Raw genomic sequence first — 26,364 nt, forward strand, 5'->3', positions numbered from 1 at the left:
TATTACTATTGTTGAGATAAGGTAAAGGTTCCAAAGAGCATAATTGATAACGATAAAGACTATAATCATACTTCCTGGTAATTATCAGACTAGTGCCTCTGAATTTATCTATACTAACTTTTAAGAACAGTTTAAATTTCGAGAAAGTGAAGTTTTCTAATAAGCTTCATATATATATATATATATATATATATATATATATATATATATATATATATATATATATATATATATATATATATATTATGTCATGTACTCTCCTAAGATCTTGTTTAAGGGTATTGGATTACTAGCAATCGAATAGTCGTTTCCCTGTTAGGGGCGATCATAGCCTCGCAGTTAGCGTTCCCAGCTACCACGCAAATGATACGGGGTTCGAATCTTTGCATATATGTATATATATATATTATCATGTACTCTCCTAACATCTTGTTTAAATTTAAAATCTTATATTATTTTGTCCTCCATACTACGCACCACTGCCTCTCTGGCACGTTGGAACCAGATGGTTCTGCGTTCATTCAAGTCTTTGTTGCTTCGTCTCACTTTGACTGAGACAAGCCGGGCTTCATACCCACTCCTTATATATCAGTGCCGACGCCTTCCACGGCAGTCTCAACCCAGACGGCATCCTGAGGTGTAGTGGCTCTTCCCCGAGGTGTGGTGGTGAGGTAGGGGAGTGTAACGATTTTTTTTTTTTATATGTTAAGCTGCCTTTGTGGTTAAATGGACCTATGGTTGTATTAACATAGTTTTATGTTGTGTGTTGGGAAATTGCTTTTCATTTGATTTGTGGTTAATTAGTTATTATACTTGCTGTTACTTCTATGTTTGATTAATATTACTGATCATTATTAACCTGGGCTCATTTTACACCTGTAATTTTTCACAATTATTTATGACGGGTCTTCTCGCAGTATAACCTAGACAAGTGCTCTATATCGACCATCACCTTCATTACTGTGAGAGCTAGATTCGTTATACTGTATATATATATATATATATATATATATATATATATATGAACCTAATTAAAAATCTTCACTTCCTCGAAAATTGAACTGTCCTTAAAAGTTACTATTTTGCCTAGAAAATAATTAAGAAAAACTATTTATATCATCGATCCAAATCGTGTAATTAAGTGACCGTGTACCCTAGCGTTCAAATGAAAACTCGAAATATCAATTTGCGAGATTGTTATTGTTAAAATCATATATATATATATATATATATATATATATACACAGAGGGAGAGAGACATATGCGTATGATATTTTCAAATGGTACACACAACGCAAAGTCATTCTCAGCTCAAATGACAAGTAAATCTCCCACACTTGAAAATATACATTCATAAATTCATACACGCATGCAAATGTACATGTGCACTTGTTGCTTCTGCCTAATTACCCCCTTAATTAGAGAAAATCCTTTAGCTTTACGACCCAGGTTGTCAGAAATTTTTAGTACCTTCATTTCTATGCAAATTTCTCTTAGCACAACACAATACTAAAACATTTTCCCACAATGAGCACCAAACTACTACAGGTTCTTCCGCTTGTGCAGATGTTAGAGAATCGTTACTCGTCTTCAGAACCTCCGCTGCTGTGCTGTAAACTTTTCCCTAGAATACGTTGACCTTGGTGAAGGAGATTAAGCGCAGAGGGGAATATTAAACAGACAGTCAGACTCTACTATGTTCCAGGAATGGGACGAAACAAAAGGGCAACGAGGATTTAGACTAGGGAGGAGAAGAGTTTAGTTATCTATTATCATTGTTGAGAACTTTCTGTAGAAACTGCTTATTGTTAATAGGAGGTGAAATTAACCTGGAGCGAAAGTTACCTCTCTCTCCACGTCAGGACCAACAGCCCCCCCCCCCCTTTTCCTACCTTCCACATGCGAAAGTAACATAATACTCAAAAACATAATAAACACAAAGTTCAACCATGAGAAAATCACATTAGAAATTCCCTTTATATACCTTGACCTTTGACCTCTCGAGGGACGAACCCCTTTCACAAACAAGTATTCATCACGATACACAAGTGCAGGTTTACATGGTATAGTCTGGAAACCTGAAATGGGTACAGAAAACGGTAGAAAGAGTCAAATCAAACAGCTGGACAAGTAGTTAAGCAGATGGGTTTGTGTTAGATCAGACAGATGGTGAGACAGAGAGACCTGGGAGAGATGGACAGTAAGGGAACGGGGTGTGTTCCGTGTCGCCATGCAGGGCCGTTAGAGTTATGGATGACGAGCTGGTTGTACAGGCATACGAGAAATTGAGAGAGAAAGACTAGATACGTCGAACTTCCTTTTAATGGAAGGGGTTTTGTGCTTCGTGTTTCAGTGAACGTTTTGTGGTAAATATGAGAATATCTCTGGTAGTTTGAAAAAAAAAAATGCAATGAAAAAAGTTAGAGCGATAGATGGATGAATTGTAGTAGGAGAGAGAAAAGAATAGATTCACCCCCCTCTCGTCACGACTGGTTTCCAATTTACGGTACAATATCTTATTCCAGAGAACTGGTTTTCCAGTTTCGCTCAAAGTCGTACCCTAGTGGCAAGCCAACCTACTCAATCTCTTTCCTGTTTCGCTGGTTTTCGATCAAGGTTGACATCCACGTACCGACAAGTAATTTCTCAGAGAATACCTTATACAGAATGGTAAATCCATGACAAATACCAGATTTTCACACAAGTTTGTGTTGAATCCGTTTACATTTAATGTTTCCCTTCGATTTGGAACAGGAAGTGAGGGTTTGGTACGAAAACACCCCCACCCCACCAAGGGATTTAACGAAGCTCGAGGCTAGTTCTCACCTCACGTTCTGCGTCAGTAGAAAGCATCGCTAGACCCAATTTCGCCCTCTCGACGTCCTTATTCTTGCTCTGGCCTGAATTAAGCGATGAGCCTCCACATTAACTCCATACTCTCACGCCTTTTGCATTAAAGTTTCATTGTTTCATTCCCAGACATAATGACATTATTCCTTTGCGTCGCTATATCTTCCTTATTCCCCTGGAAGGTAATAAGAGTCGCCGAAGGTCAAGGTCAAAACATCCAGAGTATTTCACTTACAGAGCATTTCATAGGAATATGAGAGGCACCAGTGTCACTCATTGTACACTCCACCTTGTTGAGTACTCCTTCTGTATCTTGTTACTGTACTCTACTTGAGTGCGTATGTTACAGCTACCAGGCCACCTATACAGTTATAAATGTAATCTGACAGTGCCTGTATATCTCTGAGTATGTATACACTCCCTGTGTATACATCTGAATTACTTGCATCAAATATTCACATCAGATTTTATTATTCATCAAAGTAATTTCCGAACAGTAGAAACTAATCAGCTGCAATTAACTCAGAAGCAGAAAAAATATGATGCTCACGGGTCAGGAACTGTAACTTAAGAGAAAATCAATAGAGGAAGTAAAGAGTAAAGAAAATGTGCAGTGGAAATTTTCGAAAACATACAGGGGAAGGGGGGGGGGAGTGGAAGGGGGAATCTAAAACGAGACCTTCCGTGGGAAGAGAACTGACAGGATGATGGAGATTCAAAATTAGTTTTACGATTTTTGTTGAAGTGTGAGGGGAGGAATGGGGGAGGGGGAATGGAGGGGAAGAGGAAGATGAAAGATGGTTTTCCTCCCTCTGGATTGATCCTCGTTGATGAGGGGAATATTGTATCCTGGACACAGGAAGAGGGGAGGGAGGTGGAGGAGGAAGGGCGTCCTCGCTATTGTCCAGAACTGTTCGACACCACAACACACACAGGATGGTGTCAGTCGGTCTAGGACGAGCGCTCGAGTGATGCCGACGTCTTCACAATACCAACAGGGGAAGAATACGTCGGGCGGGGGCACGCGCCCCACACGCATGATAAAGTAGATCTAATCTCCCAACAGCAGGAGAGGCGCGAGGGGTGATAGGAAAGACAAACGGGGAGAAATCATAGGAGGCAGCTACACCTCTTTCACCCCCCCCCCCCCCCCACCCCCACACACACACACATCCACACACATTTCTCTCCGTACCAGCAACTTACTCTCATGCATAGCTTGCCAAAGGAGCACCGATCCTCGCTAACTCGACCAAACGTAAATATATTCCTCACTTATTCATCACAAACAACAATATTCCTCGGTCACTCACCCTAAACACCATTCTCAACACTTCCTCCTTCCCTTCAATACCAAACATGACATTCGAGACCTTCACACATCTTTGTACCTACCACGTCCTTGTGTTCCAAACAACGAGGCGCGTCGTGGTGCAGAATTCATCTCCTAAATGTAACGAGTTCATCAGCTAGTCCATCAGTAATTCCTCTTCACCAAACTGAAGTAAAAGTCTTCCCGCGTGTTTCCAGCTGACCCTCTGACTCTAATCGCTTTTGATTCCCTTATGACGCAGGGTGCTGGGGCATGGGTCTCATGATTTAATTGCTACAGGTGTTTGGATCAGTTAGAAAAAAAGTAATAAAAAAATATATATAGATAGATAGACAGATACATAGATAGATATATGCATATGAACAACAGGGGGAAAATGTATCTTGGTCACATCAGCTTAGATATTTTACAAATGGTTTTTGATATATTTTTTTTGTCTATCATGTTTTTGCAGAGGTCTCTGTCTGTCGCATCATTGACAAATCTTTTTTGTTCCTTATATTTACAGAGGTCTATTTTTTTCGTATCCTTGATAGATTTTTGTTCCCAATCGAAAGATGTATGTTTGATGTTCCTCTGCAAATCAATATCCCAGCAGATGACACATTTCTCAGAGAGCTGAGACATGTTACTTCACACCTCTCAGATCTGGCTGAAACAACTGGTAAACAGGTTACATCAAACGGTGGGTGATCATATCCAAACAGGAGTGTTGCTCTCTTGCTCGCATATCTCACACTCGTGCATTTACATATACACACTCGTGAAGATACGCATACATATACAGGTAATTACACAGACGTTAGAATGCATACTCTTCAAGGAAGGCTGAGTGGTTAACAGACCTTTCGAAGGTTAATCTTTGATGCTATACTATGAAATACAAACAGAGACTGAAAGAACAGAAGCGTCCATTCATAAATACATCAAAGGTTTACAACCGACGTAAACATTGAGTTAATGTTACTACGCGCCACCAGAGGTAAATGAATCCTCTTCAGTATTACTTACTCTCGTATCCACAACTAATCAGACTATGTAGTAAAAGCTGTAATCACTTCGATGCTGACCCGCCTCTCATTTCTATGAGGACCCCCTGAAAACTAATGGATCAATTAAAGTAACACGTCTTTTTTTTACAGATCTATTTCTCTCTAGTTCCTCCGCCAGCCTTACATATATTCAGTGAGTAAATTCCTGCTTCTTGAGAGCCACAAATTATCGCTTATTGACAATCGCGAGTGATTTAATTGCACCAGAAAACCAGATACATTTCCAGGCCTCATTGATAGATCTGAAGAACAAGTCGATTACCACCTGTATTTCGGAATATTTTCAGTTCTCACGGATACGGTTCATGGTTATATACCATTATAATTGTCTTCATGTTCGAACGCTGTCTTCTGATGATGGTAATTTATATGTAAATCACGTTCCTATGAGAGAATGATGAGTATTCAACATATGGAAAACAGAGTGTCTGCGGGACTTCAGAGAGAAGGAATCAATACGGTTTCGAATATTCACCTGATTTCCCACACAACACAACGAACACATCAAACATACAACACAGTCTAAATTCTCCTCATGACCTGCTTGCATCAGTCTCCACATCTGACGTCTTACACACCGAAGAAATCGTCCTTATGTACCTCCTTCACACACCTGTGCTATCTCAAGTAACACCCTCAAATCTGGAACGCACCAGCAACACATGTAAACCATATCGTCTCTTGATACAACCTTCAACTCAAGATGAATCATGAGTTCCTCACCGACACACACTCCACTTAACTACACAGCACCCGTGCGGCCTCGTATGTCCCCTATTGTTTTAGTACCTTATACACTCTCATAACTGACACACGCAGTCTTCATGCATAAGTAACTACGAGCAAACAGACTTACGTAACTTTTCACGAAAAAAAAAAGAAAAATGCCGACATTGCTCAACGAGGCGTGAATCTGCATTTAAATGAGTAGGTTCAGACCCACGCGACAGGCGCTGCCGAGGCACGGGTCCCATAAACCACGCCAGGCATAAGGGCTCCACTGTCTCTCTCTCTCTGCTTCCATTCCCCAGCACGTAGGGTATATCAGTGCGCGACACAGCCACTATCTCCTCTGCTACTTCCCCCTCGTAAACCCGTACCGCTAGATGGAGGGCGTGCGAGGGCATTACATATCGAGCTGATTGTGTAAACAGGACCAGAGGTCTTACGGGAACGCTGTGGCTGCCGGGATAATATTTCTTACCTTGTTGGAGAGTCAACGTGAGATATTAGGTTTGTCTTATATGAGACTCGTATTTTCTACCATCTACTTAAGGTACTTTGATTTGATGGAGGTGATGGGGAAATGACGTGATATTTTTGCTGTGTTGAGCGATGTTTGATGTTCTCATCTCTCGCGAATTTCTCTGTCTTTTTTTATTTCCTCTATAGTCACCTCTCCCGAGGATCAGACTGTGGAACACCAAGTTTGGCATCTGTCACGGTTAATTCCATCCCACGCTGTCCCTCGTATACCTGCCACGATCCTGAATCAGAGAGAGAGAGAGAGAGAGAATCACCGATAATCTCATCTTCCCGAACACAACAGTGTTGCGTATCTTTCATGACTTGTGTTCCATCCTCTTTACTCTCTCCCTCTCCCTAATGCATCCAGTTCCCCATTACTCTCTCGATCAAACCCTCTTCTCTGGAAGCTCCAATCTCCACAGTTTTCACAAATGGGCCCAAACCAAAACATCAGACCATAACGATGCAAATAAAAAGCATATAAAGATTTTTTTTTAATCTCTATACTGAGCACCAGCGCACTACAAAATTTATTCATTCCAGTTATTGAATTAATCAGTTGGTTAAATTTGATGAATATTTGCCTGAAAGATATAATGAAATACAAAATTCATTTCCGCAGTTTGGTTAGTATTTTTCCTCAGATAGATGTGCATAAAATAGTAGGTCGTGGTGAGGTGTATGAACACTAATTCCATTATAAAAGTTATCTTCAGTCAGGACTTTCCTCTTATGAGTAGGTATAAGTGTTTGTAAGTACGTTACCACAACAGATACGCAAGATATTCTGCTTTGCTGATCATACTGTATATTCAGATGATATCGAATCATACATAGATGCAAATACAATCTATGGAGATACTCACGCACACAACTGACTCCAAACATGTGCACTAACACGGTCAACACAGTGATTGACATACACACCTGACTCTACATACAAGTGTGAAACCGTACAAATCGGTAACTACACACCACCACAGCAGATTCCAACACCACAGCAGGTCCCACCACAGCTCTACCACAGTCACAGGACACACTGTGGTGATATACTTCCTCCACATTTCTCCCCTAAACAAAAAAAAATTTCATAAGAAGTCAGAAAACCTGAAATATATTTGCATAATCTAATTCGCCTCCCAAAATCCTGCCATACCTTTATGAAATGAAAGAGATGGGGAAAACTCCCAGAGAATTCACCTTTTAGAATTATTCTTTCGTTTTTACTGCCAGGCATCTAAGGAAGCCGAATGAAAAAGAAATATTGGAACATAAGGATTTCATCTATAATACTATCGTTTTCGCTCGGCAGTGGAGACACGTGTGTGTGTGTGTGTGTGTGTGTGTGTGTGTGAGTGTCCGTAGGTGCGATGTTGCATCAGTGTGTCATAAGACACTCGTCCTTTTCTGGTACTGGAGTCTCATCCCAGCAATAAAGATCCCATGACCCTGATATTGCCCTCCGCCCTGAGCCTCAACATATTAATTTTACCTTGTGTTGTTCCCTCCTTCTGCGTCTTTACCGTCAGTAGGGAAGAAGATATACAAGATATACTGCAAAGTATTCTCACGTCCAGAGCACCCCGAAATATTAGGCTTCCCATCCACAGTCATATCTCATTATATATGAGAATGAAGAGCTTCGAATCATCTGCCTTGCACACATGTACCATATACTGAACTCGTTCACAGCACCCTCAGATATCTACTCTGTGTACAGCAGCACCATACCTGCGAGTAAAGTTTGAGTACATATAGAGCATCACTCATGGAATCTGTGAACATAAGATACTTACAAATATGACGATATATATCAAGAGTTATGAACATCATAAGACACTCGCACAGGCAGTCGAAGGATGAAAAGATTTCAGATTGGAGAGATGAAAGAGAAGACGGGCGAGGGTGTCAAGGTGGATAGGGTTGTGGGATGGGAGATGGTAATGAGGTGGACTACGTATGGGTGGAGCGATAGACTTAGTGGAGCTGAAGGTGAAGTGATGGTCTCCTTATGGATCTTAGTGGAAACACATTCGACCAATTATAATATGCAACATTTTTCACACAACGTCAATAAGAAATTAAGATTAAGTTTACAAAGGTTTTTTAATTATAAAGTTCGATGAAAAAAGATAAATTTGTGTGGCTGAAAAGACGTGTTAATGAAGTTTATGGAAACATGAATTTCAGCAGTATAGTTCTATATATTCAGGTTGTGAACCTTTGCAATAAGCCTTGTGTTGAAACTGGTTTGGTGTGAAGGTTATATGTAATATTGTAAGACAGGAAGGAAGGCGATGAAGAAAATGGGAACCTATATAGACGCAGTGTGAAAACGTACGAACTCTGTAAGTCAACTGAACGTGTTCAGTCAATATATGTGATAAGAGAAGACAAAGAACAACAACAACAGCAGCAACGACAACACGAACAAGAACAAAATTGGTAAAAATAAAAGAAGACCAGTGTTGTGGAGCGATGCGCGAGAGTTCGAGATAACCAAGAGAGTGTTGGAGGCAGTGTGGACGGTGTCAAGGGCATATGGGTGATTGGTACAGCTAGTGAGGAGAGAGAGAGAGAGAGAGAGAGAGAGAGAGAGAGAGAGTTTGTGTGTGTGTGTGTGTGTGTGTGTGGATCGGCTGTAAAGCGGTGTAATGGACCAAAACAGATCCTACTGAGAATAACAACTTGCGGGGCCCTGGAGACAAACATTTAACTCAGACGGTGTTTGCTGGCAGCCGCCAGAGAGAGGACCCTCCTACCCTCCACACACACACACACACGGAGACACATTGGATGGTTTTGCTCGCTTTGTTTTTTTACCATCCCGAGGTTAAATCAGCGACATATTTCATTTCCTTGCTCATAACACACACACAGAGGGAGTTTCCAATGGGATTTTATGCCAAATAAGTAAAGCCAAAGCTTTTATACAGACCAGTGTTGGGCTAGACAGACAATCATGTGTGGCTATCAAGTCCCCTGGAACAACACTACACTATTGTGAACTCGCCTTCTACCAGTCACCTTACTCTTGAAGTCTTCTTATAGTTTTCAACAACATAATAAACCATTAATTTGCATTGTTGTATAACAATGGCTGCTAATTATTACCGTCATTACTCAATGACTACCGTAATTAAGAGTCTCATTTCCCTGTCGGGTAATTATTCATACGAGAGGAGCAACTAAGGAACGCTAGAGGAAGGAGTTGTTACAGAACAGTACTTTGAGAGTCACATGAAAGGCAACTGTGTCGCGTCTCTTTTTCCTTTGCTCTCTGCTGAGTTTGGTTAATTGAGAACCTACGAACTAAGATGCTTTAATATTTCTCGTTCGTCAGCGGTAAATCAATTCGTAATTCAAAATTGGCTTAAGGATATAAAAATGATTGCTGTACGTAACTTTAGATGATTCCTGGGTATATGAATCTTTTTGATGATGTGTTCTTCCACAGTATCGACTTAAATTACTTGTTCTGGCTACAGGTGGGATGAAGTAAGGATCATCGCATACAATAACACTGTGTATATATTGAGTTTTTAAAAAAAAAAAAAAAAACCTGAGGGAGGTCTTCAAGTCTATTCGATTGGTGCTTCCAGAATCATGGCCTTAATGTCCTTGGCATCGACTGGCATAAATCTTAAGTAGCCAAACAAACAAGAAGGAAAATGAAGTCAGGGAAAGCGCATCAGGGCAAGAGCAATTATGAGGGAGGAGCAGATTGAATAGATTTGGATCGAAAATTATTCTCGCCTCGTTGAAGAAGGAGAGAGAATGGGATAACGACGAGATAATGATATTTCGAATTTGTAAAATATCAATTAAAGAGAAAGTCCTTCGAACGTTGCGTTTTAAAAAGAAATATATACGACACGTGAGCTGAAATTCCCAGCCAGTTCTTCTGCTACATTTTACGTTACCAAATTCCAACGTCTCTCTCGGTGTTTTTGATGGGTCAGACGCGACGCCCGGGAAAAAAAAGGACTTTTTTCTAGTCTAGTTCTGCAGCGGAGCTCTGGGTGTCACTCATTCCTCACACTTCCAGTTGTTTTCCACCACCTGTGTGTCTAGGCCGTTCAGGCCGGTACACACGGCATCATACCACAGAGGAACTCCATGGCCATTAGCGGGATAAGTGTATTCTTCCGAACTGGCCAGGAGCCACTGTCCCTCATGAAAATGCGCCATGATAGCTATGTTTGGATCTATACTCAGTGACAGGCTATACAACCGTGCTTAGGAGTTAGACATTGTACTTGATATAGAAGAATACCTTAGAGTATGACAGGATTACACGTGACATAAAAGTGCTCAAGATTTATTTTTCTCTCATACCTACCTGATCGTATATTCGTAAACATCCTAACAGTACATTTCAAGCTATCTGTATTCCTCGCTGGAAATCTCATTAAAGATATCTGCACCTTAGTATCTTGGATAATTTCTATCTTCCCTTGCGACAGGAACTTAATTTATGACACAAAGATAATGTTTTAAGCGAGTACTTCGGTTTTGCCAATTTTCAGGAAAAGTCTACGGTCTTTGTTACCCATGTTTCATTTAGTGGCGTGCAGGGGAAACTAATCTATTCTGAGCGAAAAGGTATATTCACCGAGATAGATCCACGTTGAGACGGGGAATTGAATAGAAAAAATCTAGAAATTATAAATGGTATTTTCTGATATCCATAAATCATAAATGACCGGTTTAAATGCCCAGATATTAGAAATAGTCTGTTTTAATGTCCAGAGATTATAATTGGCCGGTCTTAACGTCCAGGAATTTTACGTGGTTCCCGAACATCAAGAGACGACTTCCTGGGTACACGTCTATCGATGACTTCACTTGAGGAAGATATCAGCGGAATCTTGCTTTATATGAGGCACGACTCCCGAGGTGTCCCGCGTGATGTGAGGAGGGAGACGTGCGTGTGGGGTATTGATGGAAATGTCGTCCCTTGACCACTGCACTTGTGGTGTTGCAGCTGACACCTCCTCCCATTACCTCCAGTGATAGAACCACCTGCAGTCGACATCACCACCACCACCATTACCACCACCATCACCACCACCATTACCACCACCATCACCACCACCATTACCACCACCATCACCACCATCTCCTCCTCCAGGGCTCCCATGCTATCATCATTATCATCACCACCATCATCAGAGCCATCTTCCATCGACTACACGACAATTACCACCGTTATCACAATCACCATCACCACTACCATAATTATCACCACTACCATAATTATCACCACTACCGCCATCACCACCATCACCACACAAACATATACTCGACAAAAAAAAAAGACAAAAGAAAATGACTTGCTCACACAACATTCATGCCCGACCAAGCTCACAAACATAGACAAACACGCACCTCTACACACGTAACAGAACCAGTATATAACAAGAGCAAACAACCACAGACATGCACCATGCAATAGAACAAGTGACCTCACATGATAAGAACAATTTTAAACAAATAAAGCTTTACTGATTCCTTTGTGAGATACAGCATAATTTATTCATTAAAATCTAATGGTGGCTTACTATTGTGCACTCAATTTGCATTTTTTGCTTTTAATTATTCAGGAAACGGGACTAATTATTCTGTTTGAACTTCACAAATAAAGAATAATCAATGAAGGATAGATATCCAGGTATCTTAAAATTTTGTTTTCGCTCAGTGCTACATAGATTTGCAAACAGTTTTATGGTTTTGGTTGGATAGAAAAACTCTTCGTAGTTTTGGTTCGATAGAGAAATTATCTATAGTTTTGGCTGGGTAAGAAAGGTATCTATAGTTCTGGTTGTGGAGAGAAATTTTCTATGATATGGGTTATGGTGATTCGACTCTAAATATGGTGTCATTGTTATGATGATTCGACAATGAATATGGATGGTATCATTCTTATGGTGATTCGATCCTCTTCATGAATCGACCCCGAACCCATATACATATCAGAAATGATTCGACCCAACAGCTACAAAATAGATACGGAGAGAAATCACACGCAGAATAATCAGTCACAAGTTTTTATAAATATATAGGAAAATACATAGAACGATAAGATTCTATTCTGCCAGAATTATAGCAACTTCCAAATCCCTTATTCTTGTATGTTTCATGGTGGGTTCGAGAGAACTCTGTTCAAGTACACTGTTCCGATCTGGTAAAATCTTTTCCCTGATCTATCAACAAGAACAAATCCAAAGAGATTTAACGCAGAAAATATATCGTTTACACAAATGGAACTCTACTTACCCTTAACTGCGGAAGAAATTCTCAACTATGCCTGCCCGTCGGTGTCAGCAAGCAGAACAAAGTTGAGGCAAAGTTTTAAAAGTAACATTCAACATTCAAAATGACATTCAGGATATACCCCGGTGGGTCTCACAAGGCAAAGTATATAATACAGGAGATAGTTATATCTGAGATATCTCGGCAAAGTATACAATAGCTAGTTATATCTGAGATATCTTGGGAAAGTATACATAATAGTTACATCTGAGATATCTTGGGAAAGTATATATAATAGTTACATCTGAGATATCTTGGGAAAGTATATATAATAGTTACATCTGAGATATCTTGGGAAAGTATATATAATAGCTACATCTGAGATATCTTGGGAAAGTATATATTAGTTACATCTGAGATATCTTGGGAAAGTATATATAATAGATGGCTGTATCTGAGATATGTTGGCAAGAAGTAGAATCAAAAGAACATAAATTCTACGACATTCTTATCATATTTTTTTGAAACTTTTTCTCAATAGATTATTATAATCTATCTCAGTTGTGTAATATACACATATATATATGTATATATACATATACAGGTAATACATAAATGAGGAAATCGGATATAGAGCGTTTATTAATACGGATACTATGAAGGGCTGTGATCTGGTGCAGTCCTCTCTCTCTCTCTCTCTCTCTCTCTCTCTCTCTCTCTCTCTCTCTCTCTCGCACATAGACACCAAGGAGAAAAGACATCAATGACTATAAAACTACATTCTATTACTTATTTCAACTGATATCATAGAAAAACATGGCATTACACTGAGGGTTAAATGCAACACTTATTTTGATATCGGAACACTTCATGTTGTCGAACAACAGTCTTACATAAAAACTGTTGATATTATATATTTCTTACACAGATGTAAAAAAAGGAATCGTGTGATTTTCTAGGTGACACTGAGTGTAAAAGAAAAGATACTTGCGATAAACTGAAAGAATAAAACAAAAAGGACATGGAAAGATAGAGAGAATGATAAATGAGAAAAATAAATTGCCGAGAAATATAACTTGAAAATAGAAAAACTCTGAGGAGTAAGATGCAATCTTAATTGTAAAAGTAAGTGGAAGGGTAGTTCAGGGCTCAATAGCCTGATTAAGGGCAGTTTGGAAGAATAAAGAAACAGGAAGACCATAGCAACAGGAAAAGGAAGAGGAAGACGAAGACAACAATAGGACAAAAGTAGCAAAAAAGAACAGGAGATAGAAACAGGTGAAGAAGAAGAGGATTAAAAGAAGCAGTGAGAAACAGACCAACTGGAGAAAGAGTCAGGTGCGTCGTGTCCTCGAAATGAAGATTAGGATGGAAGGAACAGAGAGAAAACGTGTCTGATGGTCCTGTATAATTGTATTTATTGAATGTCTTGCCACTAAGGGCTGCCTGCCTCTCCCTTTGCCACCCAAGACTCTCTATCACTCAAGGTTCCCTTACCGCTACCTTGATTCCACTTCTGTACATCTAAGGCTCCCATTTGTAGGACACGCAGGATCCTGTTTCTTCCACTCTGTGTTCCCCATCACTCGACCACCTGGAGTCTATTCTTTTTTTACCCAGGGTTCTCTCTCTCTCTCTCTCTCTCTCTCTCTCTCTCTCTCTCTCTCTCTCTCTCTCCCCGGGGCCTCCATTCTTCGAGATCCGTTCTCTCACTCCCCCCACCCCCACCCCCGCCCCAGCACCGCTCCCCTCCTTGCCATCCACGTCAATCAAGCGCTTTCCTTGGCCCCTTTTCCTGGTACTCAAGTCCCCCCCCCCCCCTTGCCTGGGGCCTTGTTCCCGGCCTCTAAGCAGTCCTCACTCCCATACCCTCCACCCGTCCTTATGAACTGTGTTTCAAAAGTGTAGTTGCAGATGTCGGCTAGAAAATATATATCAGTGAGGCTATGGAGTGCTTCTTTGTGCTATGTGTCATCTCCCGTTGCATGTGTTCCATAGTTTCATGTATCAGTGGCACAGTGAACACGTTTCTTAAGTCCATGGGTCGCATCCCGCTCGTCTTCCCCTCCCCTCCTCCTCTTCCATTGTGTCGCGAGTGGTTATGTCATGTGTCACTTCTTCACGTCACTGTCATGCGTCACTTCCTCACGTCACTGTCATGCGTCACTTCCTCACGTCACTGTCATGCGTCACTTCCTCACGTCACTGTCATGCGTCACTTCCTCATGTGACTGTCGTGCGTCATGATCCAAAGTGTGTATGTGTGTCAACGCTCTCGTCCATCACTAGAGATGACGCTTCAGGATCTTATCTTTGGCCTCTGGACTTGTGGTTCTGAAAACCTTGAAGTTTGATAAGAATTATTTCAGCGGTTACAGATACGTTTTCATATATGTTACCCAGTATTCCCTCATACATAAAAGGAATAGAGACAAGCACATACTTATGTATATGTAATCAGACTGCCAATCATATACTTTTGTCCTCACAACTCCGGTTCTTGACCACCACAGGTTGGGTCATCTACCATGACTGGTATTATACACGAAATAATATTTCTGGTCTTTGATATACGAAAACCTGTAGGAGAATTTCTCTTTTTCATCCAAAAAATCGTTCTTGAAATCCATCTTGAACATTCCTTTTGGGAACATACCACAAATCATTGCCTTTTTTTGTAATTAGAATACTTAGACACACACACACACACACACACACACACACACACACACACACACATCTAGGATCATTGTTTCGTGAACAGGTCTTTTACCATACCATTTTGTCTGTTCTGTCAAGTTCTACTCATCTGCAAGAATATGTACACTGGAAAGCAAATATTTACAAAAGATACATAAAGGAAGCTGATGTCTTCTATTTCAATTATATCTCGTCTCCTGGGGATCTGCAGGTCAATGATTGTCTTACCCTTACAACCCATTAGAGTTCGTATGGTTTTAAACTGGACTCGTTTGATTACAGGAAGGAACTCTCAACTATTTGTCATATCCACTTAATATCTTTTAAAGTGGAGATACAATTCAGTTCTGAAAGTAACACTATTCTATATTTTCCTTTCTTCTAAGCGATAGTTCATCTTCTCGATGAGATGACCTCAAGACGAATATTCTCGCTTCCGTTGGCTTGACCTTTGAGACAATCCAAACTTCCGTGACCTTTGAGACGATCATTAACCCTCGTTAACTTGACCTTTAAAACGATCCTCACTTCCAGTGACTGGACCTCTGCACGATCCTATTACTTGACCTTTGAGTCGATCTTCACATCCTGTGACTTGACCTATTGAGTCGATCTTTGTCTCCAGTGACTTGAACTTCGACATGATCTTCACGTGCTTGAAGTTAGCCTAACCCAGTAGCTGTCGTTTCAGTAAACACTCTTCCTCACTCAGTCTTTGAACTTAAAAATCCTTTGGTGCCAGACATGCTCTTACACTTAGCACAAGCACTTTCAAGCACTTCTCCGTTGCCTTTTCCCATGAATATTGTGTTGCTGGAGAGAATCAACGTTTCATACATAGAATTCAGTCTTTTGTGGATTGATTCACTTCGGTGTAATCATTTAACGAATCGTGTAAATAAACAAGTGATTACATCTCCAGACTTGTTTATGATTTGAGTTCGTAAAGCAGTATCTACACTGTCTGATACTTAATGATTGCCACAGAGATATTAAAACTAATGGAGGTGAAACGGACTATCACATTCAATATGTCTGAAGAGAAGAGCAGTAATTGTAGTGGTAAAGGTCTAGATATTAGTTGTAGCAGCCAGGTGTCTAGATAGTAGTTACGAGAGCCATATGTCTAGACGTTCGTGACAGCCATGTGTCTAAACGTTCGTGGCAGCCATGTGTCTAAATAGTAGTTACGAGAGCCATATGTCTAGACGTTCGTGGCAGCCATGCGTCTAAACGTTCGTGGCAGCCGTGTGTCTAAACGTTCGTGGCAGCCATGTGTCTAAACGTTCGTGGCAGCCATGTGTCTAAACGTTCGTGGCAGCCAGATGTACAGAGGAGGACATCTTCTCCTGCATGACTAGGGAGACCAGATCGACGGCGCTCTTGACCTTCCTCTGAGGGTTGAGTGTGCGGACACTGAGGCAGGAGGGCGACCTGTCCATCCCGAGGTAACCACTGGCTAGCGAGCCCCTCCCGTAGTTCTCGGGGGCACCCCAGTCATACCTCCCTCCTGCTGCGCCACCTTCGGTGAGGGTGAGGTCCGAGGTGCTCTGGATGTTGATGCAAGGGCCCACGGGAGGAGGCGGTGGTCGGGGTGGCACGACTGGAGCGGTGTACGCGGGCTGGTAAGGCTCCAGCATACGGAGTTTTCCCCACCTGGAACGATGAAAGATGACTTGAGGGACGGGGCTCGAAAATGGGAAAGAATAGGACACGATTGGAGGAATAGGAACGGGAAGACTTGGGAAGGAAGACAAGGGAGATAGGTACAGATGTTTGTTGAGGAATAGGGAAGGGAGGAACAGAAAGACTGGGCGAAGGAGAAGAAAGATATATACAAATTTTGTAGAGAAAAAAGAAAGAGAAGATGGAAGAGAGTTGCCACTGTTCCAATGCCCTTGTAGCTAGTGGTTGATAGCAACAGGTTGTTAGGCACGACAACACGTTATAATACAAGAGTTACAACAACACTTAAGAATGCACATAATATACACATACAACAGAGTGAATACATGAATACAGAATAGTATATATACGACGCTACTCGTCCGGCTGTTCTGTTTAAGGAGCAAATCTCTCTATATCAAAGCACTGCTATAAGAACTCACACAATTATATAGGATTCACGAGAACACTATCCCCTCCGTGTTATAAAAGGTTAGGTTAGGTTAAAGATTAGTTTATAATACTACTAGTCCACACACACACACACACACACACACACACACACGAGATATCTAAGCTTCCATTTATATTGCAAATTATTTTTTCTGTCGTCCTTATATAAACATCTTCCGCCAGAAGCTGTCCGTCTGCTCGAGTTTATGTAATATTTACAATACACCCGAGGCAAAGCTGCTCTCCCCGTGAGAGGCTTCCCGTTTTCTCTCCGTCCCTCTGTTTATTCCCTTCCATTCTTAATCCTCGGAGTTTATTTTTGGACTTTTTTTGCCAGTGAATGTATTCTACTCTAGTCTTATTTGCATGACACCTCATGTTTCCTGATCTTTCTTGAAGATTTTGCATCTCCATTGCTTTATATAACTAAGCACTACACTCTCCTTTTGGCAGATTTTATTTTGCCTCGTAAGTACATTTACCTATCTATCTATCTATCTATCTATCTATCTATCTATCTATCTACAGATTTCACTTCTTCACACAGGAACTCCAAACTCCTTCCTGCCTCCTCACTGACCTTACCGGGCAAGAAAAACGTTCTAATTACATTGCCCAAATCTCGACCCTCTCTCTTTCCCAAGCCTCACCTCGTAATAAGAGACAACCCATTACCATCCCCCAGATCCTGCCTGGTGATAAACTTAATTACTCTGTGTATATATCACACTCTCTGGGCGAGTTTTATGATTCCACTACCTAAGCTAAGGCTTTGGCCTAATGCTCTAGCCTTTTCGCGAGTACAGTCGCTTTTATTTCCAGCAGGGGAGCAGCAGGGAAAAGATTGTGTCATTACTCAGAGTCCTGTGAGGGGGGGGGAGGTGATGAATGGAGCTTGTAGACAGGCAACAGAAAATGGTCATCTGGTATCACTTATGACACAGGGCATAATTTCTAGGATGTTCGTGTTATCTTTATGAACTCACTTGTTAAAAAGGAAGGCTCTTCACATACTGATACGAGGCCGTGGTCGGGTGGAAAAGAGGTGCTTATAAGCTATGAATATGAGCTCTTAGTCTCTTGATAAAGGATGTAATCTATTTCTTCACCTGCTGAATCCTCACCTATCGACCTCGTCACCTACTGAGCTTTTTGTTTTCCTTTAGCTGCTGAACTCATCACCTATTGAACCCTGCTGAGCACGTCACCTGTTGATGGAACTCTTCACCAACTGAGTTCTCCACCTTCTAAGCCCTACACCTGCTGAACCCTTCCCTTGCTAAGCTTCCCACCTGCTGAACCTTTCCTTGCTAAGCCTCCCACCTGCTGAATAGCCTCACCTGTTGATGAAGAGGGTGATGGCTCCCGCCCACAGCATGAGAACCACCAGGACCAGACAGATCTCCTCCACTCGAACGGTGACGGCACCGACAGACACTGCCGGAGGGGAGGGGACTTTGTGGAAAGTGCCTCCGGAGGCCACGCCGCGGGTGCCGTGGTAGCCGTAGGAAGGGCGTGGCTCCTGGTAGACCGGCACGCCCGCGGATACGATCACCTGTGGGTTCTGTGGTCGTGGGCGTGATGGCAGCGACTGCGATCCTTCTGTGGGTGTAGGTGGGTGTTAGTAATTGGTACTGTCACCTCTTGCATGGGTATACTCCACACACCTGTCTAGTCTACACCTGTGCGTATGTCCCCAAAACCTGTCTCCTGTACATATGTGTGTCCACACCTGTCTCCTCCACTTCTGTCTCCTCTACACCTGTGCGTCCCCCACACCTGTCTCCTCCACTTCTGTCTCCTCTACACCTGTGTGTCCCTCACACCTGTCTCCTCCACTTCTGTCTCATTTGCACCGGAGTTCCATCCATAACTGTCTATTCTACACCCGTGTCTTCCCCAAACCTCCTCAAAATGTATTTCTCATCCACACGTCTCTCTTTCCTGTCCTTCCGTCTCCCGTGTAACTTTCCCAAATCTGTCACCTCCTCTTCAGAGTTATCTCTCACTCTTTCCATACATAAGTGACACCACACACATCTGTCACATCTACACGCACACACACACACACACACACACACACACACACACACACACACACACACACATACACACACACACACACAAGCACAGAGGGTACCTCTCTCTCTCTCTCTCTCTCTCTCTCTCTCTCTCTCTCTCTCTCTCTCTCTCTCTCTCTGCAAGTAGACGAGCCTTCGATGAATAATTGGGTAGGGACGGACAGTAGGGCTGGCCAAGTTATTGATCATGATGAGGCTCTTGCTCTGCTCAGACATTTAAAGACGAGAGTAGCAGGTTCAGCTGGCTGGTGAGGACTCTGATGTCTTGACCCACACACACACACACACACCCCAAAGCAGGGGTGCCTCCTTCAGCTGCTCAGGTCGGTAGGCAGGACTGGGGATGTAAGGGTTAGAGAGAGAGAGAGAGAGAGAGAGAGAGAGAGAGAGAGAGAGAGAGAGAGAGAGAGAGAGAGAGAAAGACGAAAGAACGCATTAGTCTGTGAGCCGGAAGGAATGCTAATGGTGTTAGAATCTGCTGATGTTTTTTTAATCCTCAGAGCAGTATCTCTCTCTCTCTCTCTCTCTCTCTCTCTCTCTCTCTCTCTCTCTCTCTCTCTCTCTCTCTCTCTCTCTCTCTCCCCCTCCGAGGAACGCCTCAAGCGCTAGCTACATTGTCTTGTGACACAATACCATCCTTGGTAAACACGCGAGAAATGTAATTCAACAATGGTAGATGACAATGCTATTTCCAGGGTTGGTGAATTACCTTTAGTGTGGTCGTTCTGGAAGTTGTCCATGATATACGTGTCTTCCAGCGCCCTCAGAGCGGGTGGCGTGGTGGTGCTGGTGACTGCCGTGGTGGTGGCGATGGTGGTGGTGATGGTGGTAGTGGTCGTGGTGGTGGAGGAGGAAGGAGGAGTGAAGGGTGAGGCGGATGGTGGTGGGGAGGCAGCTGGCATGGGCGTGGGCGTGGGCGTGGGGGCACCTAGGGATGGGGTCAAGGTTGTGGTCAGAGGGTCAAGTAAGGTCTTCCTCCCCGCCATCACTCCAGGTCCAGACCTGGCGAAAGTGAGAGCAAACCTGAGTGTTTGCTTTAGGCATGTCATACAACACGAACGATGGTTCCATATAGTCTAAATTGGCACTTAGAATATAGTTTTGTGTGTGTGTGTGTGTGTGTGTGTGTGTGTGTGTGTGTGTGAGGGGAAGGGGGTACTCAGTTCAAGGGGTATTGAAGTGAAACAGCGTCAGGACCAGTTGGGTAGTCTACACATGATGTTTACGGTGTGTATAACGTGGAACATGATTTGATGAAAGAGTTATGGCAATGTGATCCACAACTGATAATTGAATAAAGGGTTGGACGAGAGAATTCATCCAATAATATGATACTATTATTCATGAATAAACCTAAGTTCTTCAGCCTATGATTATCATCCCCATTTAATAAAAGCAACACCAAATCTATGCTCTTTACTGCCATGAGTAAGTGTGACTACTCAGGGAATCACTCTCTTCCCCTCAAAAAGGAAAAATTACTCTCCATAATTCACATGGTTTAGGTGCGCAGCTGTCAGCAGCAGGGGAGGGGAAAAAGCAGTATTTTCTGAGGGTTGGCATAAATAGCTCACCTGCGGGGACCTTTGGCCTCTCTTCCGGCTGCCCCTCCAGCACTCTCGAGCGTACATTACCCAGACCTCGTAAACCTTGGAAAGTATTCCTCGTTACCCAACTTTGGGGGAGAGGGCTGTGTAGGGGGGAGAGAGAGAAAGAGGGAGAGAGGGAGTGGGCAACAAATATTTGCAAATCGACTAAACTCAGGAATGTCTCAGTTTCCATCCCCAGAGCAAGATGGGACACAACATGCCTCACATTCCCAGCGAAGAGAGGAACAGAGTAAGCCTCATATTCCCAGTGGAGGGAGGAACACGACAAACATAACTTTCCCGGTGGAGGAAACTACATATCATATCTTTCCCAGTGGAGGAAATGACGCAACAGAACTTATAAGTTCAGAGGAAGATGAGACATAATAGATCTCATTTTCCCAGTAAAGAAGACACAACAAACCCCACTTTCCCGGTGGAGGAAAGATCAAAACAGACCTCAGATTCCCAATGGAGGAAGAGGCACAGCAAAGCTCACTTTCCTAGTGGAGGGAGGAACACAAGAGACCACACCCGAACAACATCACTCTTTGTTGCTTTTCGATAATTGAGGAGCGCCTCAGGCCAGATGTATTGACGGGGGCCTGAGTTAGTTGGTTCACTGCGGCTTAAAGTGGACTGCCATCTAACCAGCGTTGCTATTCTGCAGATTTCTGTCGACGCTGTGGAAGGGACATGTTTCTCCTATATATATCATGAAGCAAACATACATTGTCATACACAAGTATGCACACAAGCATGTGTACATACACACGCGTGTAAGTAAGGTTCAGAATATGTCGTTCTCGCCGTTCTGAAAACTTCAGTGTTCGGACAACTTTAAAGAGTAGAAGAGAGGAGAAAAATGATGTGTATTGTGAACTTTTTAAGTCGATACCTTAATACCTGAAGAGCCTTTGATTCTGAGGAGCGAGGACCCGGAGAACCGCCGTTCCAGGTTCAGGAAAGTCTCTATTACAGAAGAGCAATGACCTGGAAAGCTTCTGATACAGATGATGAAGGACCTGGAAAGCCTTTGGTACCGAGGTAAAGGACTTGGAGTGCCTCTGGTACAGGGGTAAAGGACCTGAAGAACTTCTGGAATAGAGGCACATGCACCTGGAAAGTCTCTGGAAAGAGTCTGGTACGGAGGTACAAGGACCTGGAGAGCCCCTGATACAGAGATACAAGGACTTTAATACCACCAGCAACTGACGACTGGAATACGTCATTCCTCCCTCGGCTTGCGTCCTCACTGCCTCAACAAACATTTAATATCAATATGCAACAGAAATTCTCTGGAATGTAATATGCTGGGAGCTGCGCTCTGTTTGCTTAATTTGTGTTACGTTTTCTCTATGAGAAGACTAACGGAGTGTGGTTTGATGAGAATTATTACGGACATACGTCTTGCGCAAGAGGAATATGAAGAAAAACTGAAGAATATGTCATCTGTTGGTTTAATGATATATAAAAGTTTTCCTTTATCCGAACAGCACAAAGCATGGCTGGGATCGATCTTATGTACTCGCAGCCAGCGAGGTAATGCCAAAACATTAGATCCTACTTATCATAAAACAAAATCTTATTCTTTTTTTTACAGTTTTGATGCTCAATTATTTTTGCCGTTCTAGGTAGGTACACCAAGCCAAAACAATCTAGGGTCACTCACGACTACACAGGTGAACGAACGCCTCTCATTACAGCTCTTATCTAATATTCAAAGGCATTATGGAGTCGAACTCAAGTGGAGAAAAGAGGCGAACGCTTGTCTTACGAATTATACAACTTAATAAACAACGTACCCAGCCTTACTCTCCAGCCATCTATAGAGCCCATTGAGGGCCTTGCTCGGGCAGAGAAGGGAGATGTGAGGCCAGAGAGATGTTGATAAACCAGAGAGACAACAGGCGATGTACACAATACTATTGACAGCGTGATCCTCGTCTCCCGGTCGAGAGAACACTTCGGGAATCCATCCAATGCCGGTCGTCCATCTGGATGCCTTGGGAGGGGAGGTATACAGCGACTGTAGCAATTAGTCTCTGGTCGCCACATGCAGTAGGAGGTATCTGATTGGCCTCCCCTTCCAGGATGGTGTTCTTTATGGAGGAGGAGGGGGGTCGTCAGACACAGGTACCCCAAAGATAGGTAGAGGTTCAACCTCAAAGGTTTTCTTTTTATATAGAGAGGATGACCCTGGCATGTAAACAGAGGGTATTTGTCGACCAGATTGCGGGTCGTATTTGTGTCCAAAAGGCAAACATATCATATAACGGATGACACAAGTTTTACATGTCAATATTTTTCTTTGTACATTGAAAACAAAAGTAGAAAGGAAAAAGACAGCTTGTTGTGTATGTTTGTCATGACATATATATATATATATATATATATATATATATATATATATATATATATATATATATATATATATATATATATATATATATATATATCATCACGTGACTCAGAAACATGGAGGATCTCACACTCTCCCACGAGGTCACCACATCCAGCTGAGCCCAGAGCATGAGCCAAGCGCCCCAGCGAGGCACTCAAGAGCTCAAATGGGAGGAAAACTAAAGCTAGACGTGCCTGAGGAGGGGTCGAGCAGGTGTCGGAGCGTCCTGAGGCGAGAGATAGCCAGTCTTGCCATGAATGAGGTCAGTGGACGGAAGGGATTCACTGGAAAAAAAGATTCCCTGGATCTTCGAGTAGGAAAATATTCTTTTGTGAGTAAATAAAAGATCACCTGGGGTTCCAAAACATGGGAAAAAAGATATATAAAAGGAAACTTATTAGTGTGTTTCAGTTTCACAGTTGACTGGGATACACATTCATAGATCTTTATCACTGAAAAAAATAATCTAACATCATCGAAACATATTTAAAAAAAAAAAATCACATTACCAGTCTTGTTATAACTGTAGAGCGAGAGCCTTGCTACAACTCACAACACTTACACCCTGAATATCCACATACAGCTCTCTTATGCAAGGTATACAGGTGTTGCGCGTGAAAATGTAATGACCACATTCATAAAAAGTTTTCCATAAATCGAAAATATTTTCACCTGTGCCACATCCCCTGGGGTCACGCCTTGTCCCCCCACACTCACCCCACCTTCCACACGTCCCCTCCAGCGCCCCGCCAATACCTCGTAAATAAACGTACCTAACAACACAATTTTCCGTAAATCTCGCGTTATGGAGTAAGTCTCGGAGGTTCAGCAGGGCAGAGGGGCCCACAACGACCTGGCCAGACCCCTTAGTAATACCTGCGGGACCCGTGCACATTCATCATCCCTCGCCGCCTCCCGCCCTACAACAGCAGGACTTCAACTGATGGAACACTTCGACTGGTTATGTCGTCACCTTGACTGCCTTAGAGAAATGGCCGTCTTTTCCTTTACTTCTTCGGTAATCTTTCTCTAAACTGGAGGATCTCCTTCTTGGTCTAGTTCGAGATACGAAAAATTCTTTATTTATTCACTGGTGCAGTCAGTACAGTTGTGAAGAGCCACGTGTTCAGAATCACACACGCGAAAAAGAAATCCTGTTCTAGTGTATCCCTTAAATTCAACCAATTCAGATGAAATTTAGGAATATGGATTCGAACGAGAGCGTAACTTCCCCCACGAAAGCGTTAGATTCTATTGTTAAAACAGAGGGTTTTAGGTCTGCCATTTTTATATGTATTTGGATGCTCCTCACAGGAGAATCTCAGCCAGGAGAGACAGCCTCACCACTAACCTAAAGTTGTTCCTCCTCCTCTTTGAGGTTAGGTGATTGCTTACTCCCTCCGTGACCTGAAGCTCAGGCAATATTTTACTAACATCACCTACACTTGTATTCCTCTCTTCATCTACACTTAACAGTATGTTTAGATTTACATGAGCATTTTGTCCTTAAACTTTGACTTAGATCCACAGTTATGTCCATACTGAAGCTCCACAGACGTATACTGATAGGCATACTTTCATATACAAGTTAAATCCAATCTACTTTTCGCTTGAGGATCCATTGCAAATACGTTTATTCAGATATATACACCAGCACCTCTGCATGTCTGTCTGGAAAGTCAGCAGTCAATCCGATACATCCATTCGTCCACCAACATCCTGGACATTAACATTAGGATCGAAGACATGAACGTCTCCATGACAATAGTATTCCATTAACCTGACGCAACTCTCAGAGGGTTTGACACTCGGCCGTCAGACGCTGTCGCAAGTCCTCCTTCGCTACAGTGTCGATTAAATTACTTCGACATGGGCATACCCATGGTATAGATCGATCGACTGTCCCCCTGACCGTATGTAGTCCCTGGCATAGAGCCATCTAGTATATCCTGACGTTACTAAGCGCTTAACTCCTCCGGTTCACAGCCATCTACTGTACCCCGCTGGTATGAAGCATCCTCCTGATGCAAAAGTAGTTATTCTCTCCCAGCAGTATCAAACACTCGTGCAGAGCCGTCTATTGACCCCTGGCGGTAATGATGGATCTGCGACGCCCTGTGTGGAAATTACAACAATTCGCGTCTTAGGATTGAGAATAATCTTGTTGAATATGACATCCCGCCTTCCCCTGCTGTTCCTCTGTTTAAGATCAAAGGTCGACAGAGGCAGCTACAACCCGGTGTAAATGCTTACGAGTCCCCGTTTCTGTAATCATAATTTGAAGTGAATATCAAAGCATTATGTCCCAAAGATAGTTTGGTTTATTTATGTACTTAAAGTAATCATTCTAAACATACATACACACAAACGTCAATAAATGGGGCCCCAAGAGTGTAAAGCTCCTTCCCTGTAGCCATTACACACACACACACACACACACACACACACACACACACACACATACACAAATAGAAATCACGAGCGTGATACATTAAGTTCCTCCTGGGTCGGGTTGCTGACCCGCGTCTCCGAGACGAATGTTGCAACAACACATCTTATGCCAAACAAGATTTGTAACTTGAGAAATCGGGGTGAAGGCTTTGGCAGGATGCTGAGGCCTTTGAGAGGGCTTGGAGATGTGGGGTTCCTTGAGGAAGGATCTGGGAGCTGGATGCCCCCAAGGCTCGGGAAGAGCTGAGAACTGGGTTGTTGCAGGCCATCCTACGACCTGGAA

General features: G+C 42.6%; 1 protein-coding gene and 1 long non-coding RNA gene across 3 annotated transcripts in view; one reads left to right on the forward strand and one right to left on the reverse strand.

Moving 5' to 3' along the window:
* Positions 1 to 338: 338 nt before the first annotated feature.
* Positions 339 to 13,494, forward strand: LOC139747678 (uncharacterized). Its single transcript, XR_011712443.1, has 2 exons — positions 339 to 671; positions 11,266 to 13,494. It is a non-coding gene; the product is annotated as an uncharacterized lncRNA (long non-coding RNA).
* Positions 13,495 to 13,644: 150 nt separating this feature from the next.
* The window catches only part of LOC139747675 (uncharacterized), a 90,524-nt gene continuing 77,804 nt past the window's right edge, over positions 13,645 to 26,364 (reverse strand). For both annotated transcript variants that reach the window (XM_071660250.1, XM_071660251.1), the window contains exons 2-4: positions 20,347 to 20,639; positions 18,897 to 19,158; positions 13,645 to 17,094 (exon numbers count right to left, since the gene is read on the reverse strand). In XM_071660250.1, the coding sequence (XP_071516351.1) occupies positions 16,743 to 17,094; positions 18,897 to 19,158; positions 20,347 to 20,639 (907 nt within the window). In that variant the 3' untranslated portion in view covers positions 13,645 to 16,742. The remainder of the gene's footprint in view (positions 17,095 to 18,896; positions 19,159 to 20,346; positions 20,640 to 26,364) is intronic.

Source organism: Panulirus ornatus, chromosome 69 (assembly GCF_036320965.1).
Source record: "Panulirus ornatus isolate Po-2019 chromosome 69, ASM3632096v1, whole genome shotgun sequence".
Classification (NCBI taxonomy): Eukaryota; Metazoa; Arthropoda; class Malacostraca; order Decapoda; family Palinuridae; genus Panulirus; species Panulirus ornatus.